We start from the raw sequence: 12848 nt of genomic DNA, 5'->3' as shown, positions 1-12848 counted from the left end.
CAGCTGCATATTTTTTTCCGGTTGTTAAATTGACAAGATTCTCTGTCTAGTCCATTTTTTTCCATGCCAGATTACACTGTGAAGTCATTTCAGTTTGAGACACACTTGCTCCCCAGTCAGCACCACTGCAAGCAACAGAGTTATGGTATGATCACTAAGCTTTCTCCTTATACTAAAAGGAAGCAGAAGAGTCAGTTTCCAACCCAAATATCTATACTCCCTGAACACAGTAAAAAGTCATCCTTCTTGAAGCCTGACCCAGAATCAAGTGTAGTCTCAGACTCCTAGGCCTACAGCCAGTGGCAACTTAACACATTATACAGTTGACCTTCAGGGGAAAAGAGAACCCAGTGCTCTTACTACTGGTGCCAGAAGAAAACCAACTAATCTTTAAGGCAAAAAATAAACTCCTAATGCAGGAAAAGAAAGTATGAGGAAACAGGGAGTTAGAATGGAGGCACATAGACAAAAATATAGAAATTACATTACCAAGTAAGGCCTAGTATTTCTATGGTTCTCAGTGCTTTTCTATTTGGGAATATAATGAATTAACATTTTCTTTTGGGGTTTGAATTCTTATTAGTTGGTAAAAATACAAAGATATACAAGACACATTTTTTAAAAGGCTTGGAGACTTACAGGGACTTATCTTTGGTAATTTTGCTTTGAGCCAGTGACATTAATTAACAGGTTTATGTAGAAAAGTAAAAAATCATGGGATACTCTCTCTAATATCAGTCCTCAAATACTTTCTGGACCTGGGTCCAGAAATGGGGAAGCAGTTCAAAACTAAAGGGTAAAAATAAAAATAAAGGTCTGTACATGGTTCTACACCCAAGGTTGGGAGATCAATAAGAACATGTAGATATAAAAACAGGGAGAAATTTTGAGTAAAGAGGCACATTCTGAACCCAGGGCAAATGTCGCAACTGTCCCACCTTACCTACTTATTCTTCATCCTAGTTGCACTCTTGAATTTAACGTTCACCAAATCCTGAGAACTAATGATTTCATTTAAATGGAAAAATCAAAAGCCTTCTGTACAAAACAAGGGATTTTTTTTAAATGCCAAAGAAAATGCATTTAAAAGGTGTGGATTATTCTTCAGCTAGTAACAAGGGCTATGCTTACCACCAAAAGTGATCTACAAAGACCAACTTTATAATGTTATGCCATTGTATTCTCTAAACTTCTAAGCAACAAAAATACAGCTCAAATCACCAAAATCTTATGTTTGACATATTTATGGCAGCAACTTTACAAATCAATTCCTGTAATTTACTATAACAAATATCTTCACTGCTCAGCTGGTTAAGCACAAACAGATCAGAGATGGTTTCTTGTGTGTTTTACAAATACTCTGCACAAGTCCTTGAGATCATACTTACAGCTTTAGCAAAAACACCCATGATTTCAGGAAACTGGTGTGTGAGAAGAGCTATCATTGCTGTAGAAGAACATAGTCCTGCTGTGAAATGGATGAAAAAAGGAAGCTCCTTCTTTGGGTAAACAGAAACATGATGAAACGCTGCAAGGGAGAAAACACAGAAATGGATTTTATTTCAGAATACAGTGTAAGCCAGTTTTAATATTTTCAAATGAAATCCATGTATAAAAACTAAAAAGGAAAATGTTTTTTAAAAAAAGAACAAGAAGTCTCTGGTCAAGCAAGGGAGAAAGAAATTATCCATTATTTTCTCTAGCGTCAACAGAACACCTACATAGCCAGACGACTGCTGGGAACTGGGAATAGGATGGCACTGTGGGAAAGAACAGTAATTGTAGTCATGCTGAGGTGGTTTTGAAGAAGAGCTTTGTCACTTATTAGCTGTGTGATATTGAATAAGTTGCTAAACCCTCTAGTAGTTGCTATGGAATTGTTATGATGAACACTATAAGCCCTTTATAAAGGTGTTGTTATAATTTTGATCTTTGGGAGCTCAGAGATAAGTATAGAGATCAAGAGACAGACGTGTGGTTGGAGATTTACCAGAACAATAAGTTAACAATTTTACCCAGTTATTAATAGTGTCCTATATGTGGCATTTCATTGAGCACTGTAAAAATCTAACCAGAACACCAAAGTCCTAGGATTCTGAACATATATGGAGTCCCTTGTCTTATTTTACCACATTCGCAAATTTACTCAGGTATTCTTTTTCTAATGATTGGATATTTCATTACCAATAGTATTCAGGTAGTTTTATGTTATTTGAAATTTGAAAATACTTGAATAACAATGCTGAGAGGAGCCTATTACAATGACTGGCAGACAGTAGGTACTCAATAAATGTCTGTTAAACTGAGAGTTATTCTGGGACTTCAGTTGACTGCTCAGGGTTGGACACAAACCTAGGAATTCCTGATGTAATATCCTGCATAAGTAAGGAATGACTAATTCAGTGCTGAATCGAGGTCAGCTATAAATTTAACTTTTTAAAACATAATGATTCACAGGGAAGATTACACCTAAGTTTCCTTCAGTAGCCAGGATTTTTTTTTATGTCTTATACTATCTTCAGAAAGTATATACCAAAAAGCAAACTCATTAAAAATCCAGAAAATTTCCAGAGCCTTGAGTCATGTTTAAAGTAAAAGCACACCAAGTCTGAATTTTTTTAAGTTAGAAACATTAGAAGCTGTGGACAACATTGTGCTTTCAGCACCCAAAAAAGCAGCAGTTCCTCCTGCTCTGTCCCTCAGCCATTAGAGGCCAACTTCTTCCAGCAAATCAAAAGATACAAACCATATTTGCAAAGACAGGGAACAAATACTTATATGTGCCAATGGTTACTATAATTGCTTTTGTGTGAGACAGCACAATTAATAATATTAATTAAACTGTAGCATTTTGTGGCTCACAAAGTGCTTTAATTTATATTAGTTTATTTTTTTCAATAACCCTAGGAGACAGATAGTATTATTCCTACTTTTTAAGGTAGAAAACTATATAGCTTTAATAGGATAATTTTCTAAAATGTGAAATTTTTATACTGTAGGAGAGATCCAATTATTTCTTTTTGGATTGCTTTCCGCAGATTCATTTGTCAGTCAATGTTTGGCTAATACATCAAAATAATGGATGACTAGTACAGAAACACTCCCTTGGAAGTAAAGTTCAAATTTCATCACTGGCTTGTAGAGAAAAATTTATCAGGAGGCATAAAAGACAACTAAATAGCTATGTGAACTAAGGGAATAGTTCAAGTCTGAACTTATGAAGTTCATAAGCAAATTCCAGAATGCTGTAAGTCATATCAAGGTTGAAGGAGAATTGAAAACAAAAAACATTAAGTACTCCTGGGTATTAAAACTCTACATTATTAAAACTTTGTTCATTCTATCATAGTCAAAGACAGAAAAATACTCTAAGAATATACAATATAATCAAACTAAAACCCCCAGAATATCCCTCCTCTCCTACCTTCTAGAATTTGCAAATGAGTAGAACCCTAGAAATAATAAAGCCCTGCCAAAAAGCAAGCTCTCTTCTTGTAGCCTATGGCTCTGACAATACATAACAATAACAACCTTGATTTTATTCGCATTACTATGAAAGACGGCCTTATATCAGTCAACCTCTGTAACGGCTGGAGGGGGGGGGCATAATTTTAGGCTAAATGTATTAGCCTAACATAATACACTCTTGTATACTGATGTTCCGCAATTAAAGATTCGTTCCTTTGCCTTAAATATCCTTGTTCCCATTAAAATGGAAAAACAGTACCTACTATCACCACCGTAATAGTAAAGGAAAAATTTCTAACCCTAATGACCTTTTAATTGCTGAAGTCAATGGATTCTTCTCAGTAATTACCTTATTAAATACCTCAGATACTCCTCCTCACTTGGAAATTTTTTCCTCCTTTTAGTTTCTAGGTTATCTAGTTCTGGTTCTTGTCCTGTCTCTCTGACCACTCCTTCACTGAATCTTCTGACTCCTTATCGGCCACCCATCCCTTAGACATTTTCATCATGGTTCACCCTTAGTTTACTTCTCACACTCTTTACAGTCTCCCTTAGTGATCTCATTCATGCCTAGAAAATGATGACTCCCAAGTCAAGTATTGTGATGTAGAGAGATGCAAAGGGAATGAGATATTTTGGCAATTTTGTTTACTTGACCTGATCCTGTCCCTGCGCCACAGCTGATTGGATCAGGGATGAACACCTGGTAAATGTGATTTACTCTCCCAGAAGTTTTAGAAGTGGGATTGAGATATTTTTCATTCTGTATTATTTGCCTGAACTGATGACATGTAAACTTAGGGCTGTATGGGGGTATCAAGTATGGCTACATGAGTGTCTAACAAGGGAAAGCCAAACTGCAAAGATTAAGATATAAAAATGAAGCAGATACACTGAGAGAAGCAGAAATGAGAGCTCATACAAAGAAAAGATGGAGTTGGGGAATGAAAAAAAAAAAAGTGAGAATAGGAGAGGCTGAAAAACGCAGTCAGAGACAGAGATATACAGACAACTGACTCCTGGAAATCCTGATAGCCTTCTAGTTTCTGGTTCTAGTCTCTTCTGAGGTGCAACTCTAATTGTTGCCTTTGGGTTCCTTGAGATAATCCAGTCTTCTTCCAACAAATTCTCTTTATTTTAAAGCTAGTTTCAAGTGGCTCTCTTATACCCAAAGAATGCCTGCAACATTTACTATTTATATAACATATATATTTAATAATATACATATTATATATAACTTACAAATATATCTTAGCCCCATATATGTAGAGATAACAAAATATAAAGGCTACGTATGTATATGTTAAATAGATTAAATAATAAAATATTTAAGCATATACACACCTACATACACACACACGGATGTGTGCAACATACTCAAAAATAAAAAACCCTGGGAGAAAAATATAAGCATACTCAAATTCCATAATCTCTCCTAAATTTTTATCTATCTGTTTGAACTTTTCAGCTCATTAAGTCTGATGTTGTAAAAATGCAACTTTTCTTCCTAGACTTCAGTTCTAATGGACCCAGAATTGTAAAAACTGTGGTATAGATTGATATCGTAAGAGGAAACTAGCGATTATAACTTTCAGCATACTTACCTATCAGTTAAATTTAAAAAAAGGAAAATTAAACAGAAATTTACCAGCTCACAGAGAAAAAGAGTGAGTGGATGATAAGGCAGCTGAGACAAAAAAAAAAAAAAATAGTACAGACTATTCTTTCAAAAGTTTGGCTTCCTGAAAGCAGGAACTAGATGAAAACACTCTCAGCAATCATAACCCGATGTATTTCTGGTTCTCCTCCTGACTCTTTGACTGCTCTTTTTAAAACTGAGAAGTATAGTCCCTCCAACTTCACTCTTCTTTGTAAAGATTGTTTTGACTGTTCTGGGTCCTTTACTTGGCAATATAAATTTTGGGATCAGCTTGTCAACTTGTAGGAATTGTACTGAATTTATAGATCAATTTGAAGAGAACTGTCATATAAATTATACTGGGTCTTCCAATCCATAAACGTGGACTGTCTCTCAATTTACTTAGATTTTCTCAGCAGTATTTAGTGGATTTTAGTATACAAGTCTCACACTTCTTTTGTTCAATTTATTCCTAAATTGTTTGTTCTTTTTGATGCTACTGTGATTAGAACTGTTTTCTAATTTTCATTTTGGATTGTTCATTGCTGGTATATAAATAAACGACTGAGTTTTGTATAATCACATCCTGCAACCTTGCTGAACTTGTTTATTAGTTCTAATAGTACTTTTATGGATTTCTTGCACAGAAGATCATGTCACCTGTGAATAAAGACAGTTTTACTTCTTTCTTTCGAACATGAACGCCTTTTATTTCTTTTTCTTGCTTGACGGCATTAACTAGAACCTCTAGTACAATGCTGAATAGAAGAAAGCAGACATCCTTGTCTTGTTCCTGATCTTAGCGGGAAAGCATTCAGTCTTTCACCATTAGGTATGATCTTAGCTGTGGGTTTTTCATAGATGCTCTTTATCAGGTTGAGGAAGTTCCCTTTTATTCCCAGTTTGTTCAGAATTTTTATCATGAATGGGTGTTAGATTTTTGTCAAATGCTTTTCTGCATCTATTGTCCTTTATTCTATTACATTTTCAGATGTTAAAGCAACCTTGCATTTGTGAGGTAAAGCCCAATTGGTCATGGAATATAATCCTTTTTACATGTTGGTGGATTCAGTTTGTTAACATTTTGTTGAAGATGTTTGTGTCTATATTCATGAGAGATATTGTTCTATAGCTTTCTTGTAATGCTTTTTGTTTGATTTTGGTGTCAAGGTAATGCTGGTCTCACAGAATGAGTTGGGGAGTGTTCCTTCTTTATTTCTTAAAAAGAGTTTGTGAAGGATTGGTATTATTTCTTCTTTAATTATTTGTAAGATTACCGCTTTTTTTTTTGCAGTACGCGGGCCTCTCACTGTTGTGGCCTCTCCCATTGCGGAGCATGGGCTCCGGACGCACAGGCTCAGCGGCCATGGCTCACAGGCCCAGCCGCTCCGTGACACGTGGGACCTTCCCGGACCGGGGCACGAACCCGTGTCCCCTGCATCGGCAGGCGGACTCTCAACCACTGCGCCACCAGGGAAGCCCTTTTTTTTTTTACCCAAAAAATATGCAGAAAAAAATATGCAGGAATGAACTAAATTATGCAACTATATCCAAGAAGTGGCTAAAACAGTATTTAAACAGCATCCTGAATTTCAACCAGAGGTACTTTTAAAATGGGAGAATACTATGAAAAACAATCTCATAACTAATTTTAAATTTAGGAAAACTTGAATATTTACTTACGAGGTAATAGCTCTCTATCAGCAGTCTCTGTGCAGCTGGGATAAGGATAAAATAGATGGCCTTTCTCTAGTGGGTATGGAATCATTCTAAAAGCTGAGTGAAAAATAAAATACATATGTTGACATTCAATTCAATCTCACTTTCATCCTCTACTACAATCAAAGCTATTTTGGAGACGTATTTTTATTAAATTTTCACACAGCGTTTTATTTTCTTTTTTACAGAGATATTTTAGATGAAAGAAACAAAGTATGCAAAGGAACTAATAAGGAGAAGAATAAGATCTATGTAGAGAATCATGAATGGTCTGGCTGAAATAAAACTAAAGGGAGTAATGGATGGTAAGACTAGCTGTGTCCTTCTTGCCTCAGTCTCCTTATCACAAACACAATAGACTTAACTCTCCACGTGTGAATTCCACTTCTTAGGGAAATCACGTAACTGTTGTAGTCATAACTACTGGCAACCTAAGAGTTCTCAATGGCTCCTAACTTCTTATGTGAGCTGTCATCAAGTTTTCTGTGAGCTTAATTTAGATCAGGGGTCACCAAAGTATCTAAATTAAGTACCTAAAGGGATCACCTTTGGCCAGACCTGGCCCACTGTTTTTGTAAATAAAATTTTATTAGAATACAGCCATGCCTGTTCGTTTATATATTATATAAGGCTGCTTGCATGCTATAAGAGTTGGGTAGTTGTAACAGAGACTATGGCCCACAAAAACTAAATATTTACCATCTTGCCCTTTACAGAAAAAGTTTACCCATCCCTCATCTAGATTATCATCAACTACAAACTTCTGAAATCCTTATTGACCTACTCAACTATCAAAGATGAGATAAGGTTTTTGTTTTTCCCTTAGTCCTTGGCTCTAAAAACTTTTGTTAAAATATGGATTTTGTTTTGCTACAATAAAATATAGTGATTTTTCCAAAGTCACAGAGCAAATCAGTGGCACTAGGAAATCATTCATCAAGATGATTATTCATGAAATACAGAATAAATCATATACTTATTGAAAACTTCCTATGTGCCAAGCAGAACACTAGGCACTGAAGACACATACAAGGTGAATGAGATAGAGCACCTGGTTTTGAGAAGTGTACAGACTACTGGAGAAAAAGCAAAAGAAAGTCTAATTACCCCAAAACATCCAGCTCCTCAGTTTTAGTAGTCCCACTTTCATTAATCTGTATATTGTCAGTATCAAGCACAGTGTCTGACCTCAGCAAGAATGCAGAGGTTCCCAAATTTTCTTGGTTCAAGGACATGTGGTGTCCTTCGTGTCTCAGTAATTTGCTATTGATGCCCCTACACTGAAAGAAATATCTAACAATTCCACTTATTAAGTAGTGGGTCTGATCAACTTCAAAAGTTTTTGTTCTAACAACTTAGCAGCGATATGAAAAAAAATACACATAAATTAATGAAAATAATAGTTATTTTATTTTTAAATAACCATCATTTCTTCCTAATGGGTTATATGAGCCTGTTGGGCACTGCATAATTTCTCGAACCTTGGAATCACACTGGACACCACTATCCTCATTTCCTGTTCCACACTGATTTTTGTGTGGTACTTCTTTTAATCACAGCAACTAACAAAACCCAGCTTTGCAAAGCTATGACAACACTGAAAAAAAATAGAGAATGGAGAGCTGTCTAATATTGAAACCGTGAACTATCTAGAGCTACAGTTTGAATGGTGTATTGCTATGTTTCTACTAAAAATTTAAAATATCCCATGGCACTCTTGTGAATTTGCTATTAATACCCAAAGGTGCCTCAATGCAAACTTTGAGGAGGTTAACCAACTTTAGTGAATGAACATTGAATTTATTTTTGAATTTTCACTGACAGGTGATTTTAAGAAGTTACAAATGAGAGAGATCTGGTAGTTACTGGAAAATAATCCACTTCTCCAAAGAAATGTACGAATAGCCAATTAACATATAAAAAGATGTTCAACATTACTATTAGGGAAATGCAAATCAAAATCAAAATGAGACACTACTCCACACCCATTAGGATGCTATTACTAAAAAATCCAGGAAATAACAAGTATTGGCAAGGATATAAAGAAAGTGAAACCCCTGTGCATTGCTAGTGGAATGTAAAATGGTTCAGCTGCTATAGAAAATAGTATGGTGGCTCCTCAAAAGTTTAAACACAAAATTATATGATCTAGCAATTCCACTTCTAGGTATACACCCAAAAGAAATGAAAGCAGGAACTTGAACAGATATTTATGCACCCACATTCATAACAGCATTATTCATAATAGTCAAAAGGTAGAAACAGCCCAAATGTCCATTGATGGATGAATGGATAAACAAAATTTTGTATACACTTACGATGGAATATTACTCAGCCTTAAAAAAGAATAAAACTCTGACACATGCTACAACATTATGGTAAGTGAAATAAGCCATATATAAAAGGACAAATATTGTATGATTCCACTTATATGAGATACCTAGAGTAGTCAAACTCATAGAGACAGAAAACAGAATGGTTACCAGGGGACTGGGGAGGAGGGAAGATTCGGGAGTTAATTGTTTAATGGGTAGAGAATTTCATTTTGGGTGATGAAAAAATTTGGGGGAAGGATAATGGTGGTTGCACAACAATGTACATGTATGTCACTGAACTGTACATTTTAAAATGTTTAAAATGGTAATTTTAATGTTATATGTATTTTACCACAATTTAAAAAAAATTTTAAAGAATCGAGTTGATATCAGTAATGAGGAAATTAGTTTCATGTTGTACACATCTCAAAACAAAACAAAAATCCAATTTTTAAAATATTAGAACAATAGCTAACCACATTAAAAAACTTATAAATGAAGGGATATAAGTTTCCATTCTTTCCTTATAAATACTTAATTTAAGTGAACATATAGCAGAATACCCAAACAGTTTCTCATTCTGCTTTTCCTAAATGTGGCATTAATATAAGCACATTACATGTTTCTTCTACCAGTAAACCAATAAACACCACTGAGTTCACTTTGAAACCAATCTGAACAAGTCCTTAAAGAAACTCACAATCTCATTACAAAAAGACTGCCTGTGAATGGAATAATTAGTCAGAAAGATTAGTGTTACATTTGGAAAAGAATACTTACTGCCTTCCCATGTACACTGTAACAGATTAAGAGCACCTTCTATTCGCTTCCAGTGCTGAAGATGAAAGAAAGCATAGGCAATTGCTTCACTATCGCCCCGTTTCAGAATGTGTTCTGGAGGTAAAATGAGACTTTTCATCTCTAGTAAATACTAGAAAAATAACACACACACATAGACACACCACAGAAAAAAAGGAAAATTATGCTAAATTCAAATATCCACAAAAGTGTAGATTCAAATTTTATAAAGTTAATTTGATTTAAAGAACAAATATTAAGCTAGTTGAAATGACATGAAGGTCCTACTGACAAAATGCTTATATAAATGCAAATTCCAAAGATCAGAACATTCCTATAGGTAAAAATAAGGTAATAAATGGCTTATGTGTGACTTTACTAAACACAAATGGAAACTCAAGCTGAGGAAATAATGTTGGAGGAAATTACTTACTTTTCCAAAAAAGAATAAGTGTAAAAAATTATAAAACACAATTTTGGAATAACACGTTGTGGCAACATTCAATATTTTTTCTTTATTTCCCTTCTATAGTGAAGGAATTTAATTGTTAAGAAGTTCAATTAAATTAATATTTACTGAGTGCAAATCACTATGCTTGTTAGGGAATGCCAAAACACTATTCTCTAGAGCTTCCTAAGGTAATGAGAAAGACAGATTTCTTTTTCTATTTTCTCGGCCGCACTGCACGGCTTGTGGGATCCTAGTTCCCTGACCTGGGATTAAACCTGGGCCCCTGGCAATTGAAAGCGCAGAGTCCCAACCACTGGACCGCCAGGGAACTCCCGAGAAAGACAGATTTCTTAAGTTAAAAATTTTAACCAAACTGGGACTTCCCTGTGGTCCAGTGGTTAAGAATCCACCTTCCACTGCAGGGGATGCAGGTCTAATCCCTGGGTGGGGAACTAAGATCCCACATGCCTCGGGGCAACTAAGCCCCGCGTGCCACAGCTACTGAGCCTGCGTGCTCTAGAGCCCATGCATCACAACTAGAGAGCCTGCATGCTGCAACTACTGAGCCCATGCGCTCTGGAGCCGGCGCGCCACAATGAAGGGCCTGCACACCACAAGGAAAGATCCCACATACTGCAATGAAGATCCCATGTGATGCAACTAAACCCTACGCAGCCAAATTAAAAAAAAAAAAAATTATAACCAGACTATGTTAAGTGTTTCACTAGAGGTATAGATGTATATAGGAATATGGATAGGAGGTATTAATTTTTTAATTTAGTTTTTAATAACAGCTTTATTGAGATATAGTTCGCATGCTTTACAGTTCACCCATTTAAAGTCCACAGTTCAATGGTTTTTAGTATGTTCACAGATATGTGCAACCATCACAATTTTAGAACATTTTCATCACTTCAAAAGGAAACCCCAAATGTACACTGGTGCAGCCTCTATGGAAAACAGTATGGAGGTTCCTCAAAACAACTAAAAATAGAGTTACCATATGATCCAGCAATTCCATTCCTGGGCATATATCTGGAGAAAACTATAATTCAAAAAGATTCATGCATCCCAATGTTCACTGCAGCACTATTTACAATAGCCAACCTAAAAGTCCACTGACAGATGAATGGATAAAGATGTTATACATATATACAATCGAATACTACACAGCCATAAAAAAGAATGAAATAATGCCATTTGCAGAAACATGGATGGACCTAGAGATAATCATACTAAGTGAAGTAAGTCAGAAAGAGAAAGACAAATACCATATGATATCACTTATATGTGTAATCTCAAATATGACCCAGGGACTTCCCTCGTGGTCCAGCGGTTAAGAATCTGCCTTCCAATGCAGGGGACGCAGGTTCGATCCCTGGTCGGGGAACTAAGATTCCACATGCCGTGGGGAAACCAAGCCTGCATGCCACAACTACAGAGCTCATGCGCTCTGGAGCCTGCGTGCCACAACTACAGAGCCCACGTGCTCTGGAGCCTGCATGCCACAACTAGGGAGAAGCCCGCATGCCGCAACGAAAGATCCCCCATGCCATAACTAAGACCTGACACAGCCAAAAATAAAATAAATTTTAAAAAATAATAAATAAAATAAAATAAAATATGACCCAAGTGAACTTTTATGAAACAGAAACAGACTCATGGACATAGAGAACAGACTTATGGTTGCCAAGGGAAGAGGGGGTGGGGGAGGGATGAATTGGAAGTTTGGGATTACCAGATGCAAACTATTATATAGAGGATGGATAAACAACAAGTTTCTACTATATAGCACAGGGAACTATATTCAATATCCTGTGATAAACCATAATGGAAAAGAATATGAAAAAGAATGCATATATGTGTATAACTGAATCACTGTGCTCTACAGTAGAAACTGACACAGCATTGTAAATCAACTATACTTCAATAAAAATTTTAAAATAAGGAAACCCCATACTCTTTAGTTATCACCCTCTACACCCACAATCCCCCTAAGCCCTAAGCAACCACTAATATACTCTCTGTCATATAGATTTGCCTATTCCAGATATTTCATACAAACAGAATCACATAATATAGGGTCTTTTGTGACTGGTTTATTTCACTTAGCATACACCCATGTTGTAGCATGTATCAGTACCCCATTCTTTTTTGTGGCTGAATAATATTCTATTGTATGGACAGACCACAGTTCTTTATCCATTCATCATTTGATAGACATTTGGTTTTCACCTTTTGGCTATTATGAATAATGCTGCAATAACATTTGTGTATGAATTTTCATGTGAACAAATGTTTTCATCTCTCTTGGGTTACCTAGGAGTGGAATTGCTAGGCTATATGGTAATTCTATGTTTAAGAGGTATGAATTATGATTTAAACCACTTGATAGAATTTGGGATTTGAGCTGATATATAAAGACAGGTGGAATGTGGATGAGCAGGTTGGGGGGTAT

General features: G+C 35.8%; 1 protein-coding gene across 11 annotated transcripts in view; it reads right to left on the bottom strand.

Annotated features, from left to right (window-relative positions):
• Positions 1-12848, bottom strand: part of ST7L (suppression of tumorigenicity 7 like) — a 151074-nt gene that overhangs the window by 85405 nt on the left and 52821 nt on the right. For 9 of the 11 annotated variants that reach the window (XM_060139334.1, XM_060139329.1, XM_060139326.1 and 6 more), the window contains 3 exons: positions 9922-10072; positions 6791-6883; positions 1389-1528 (listed from right to left, as the gene is read on the bottom strand). In XM_060139334.1, the coding sequence (XP_059995317.1) occupies positions 1389-1528; positions 6791-6883; positions 9922-10072 (384 nt within the window). Of the gene's footprint in view, positions 1-1388; positions 1529-6790; positions 6884-9921; positions 10073-12848 lie in introns of those variants that run through there. The other 2 variants (XM_060139328.1, XR_009538839.1) reach the window with 2 other exon arrangements.

The sequence above is a fragment of the Lagenorhynchus albirostris genome, chromosome 2 (genome assembly GCF_949774975.1).
Source record: "Lagenorhynchus albirostris chromosome 2, mLagAlb1.1, whole genome shotgun sequence".
Classification (NCBI taxonomy): domain Eukaryota; kingdom Metazoa; phylum Chordata; class Mammalia; order Artiodactyla; family Delphinidae; genus Lagenorhynchus; species Lagenorhynchus albirostris.
This window is presented reverse-complemented; position numbering and strand designations above follow the sequence as displayed.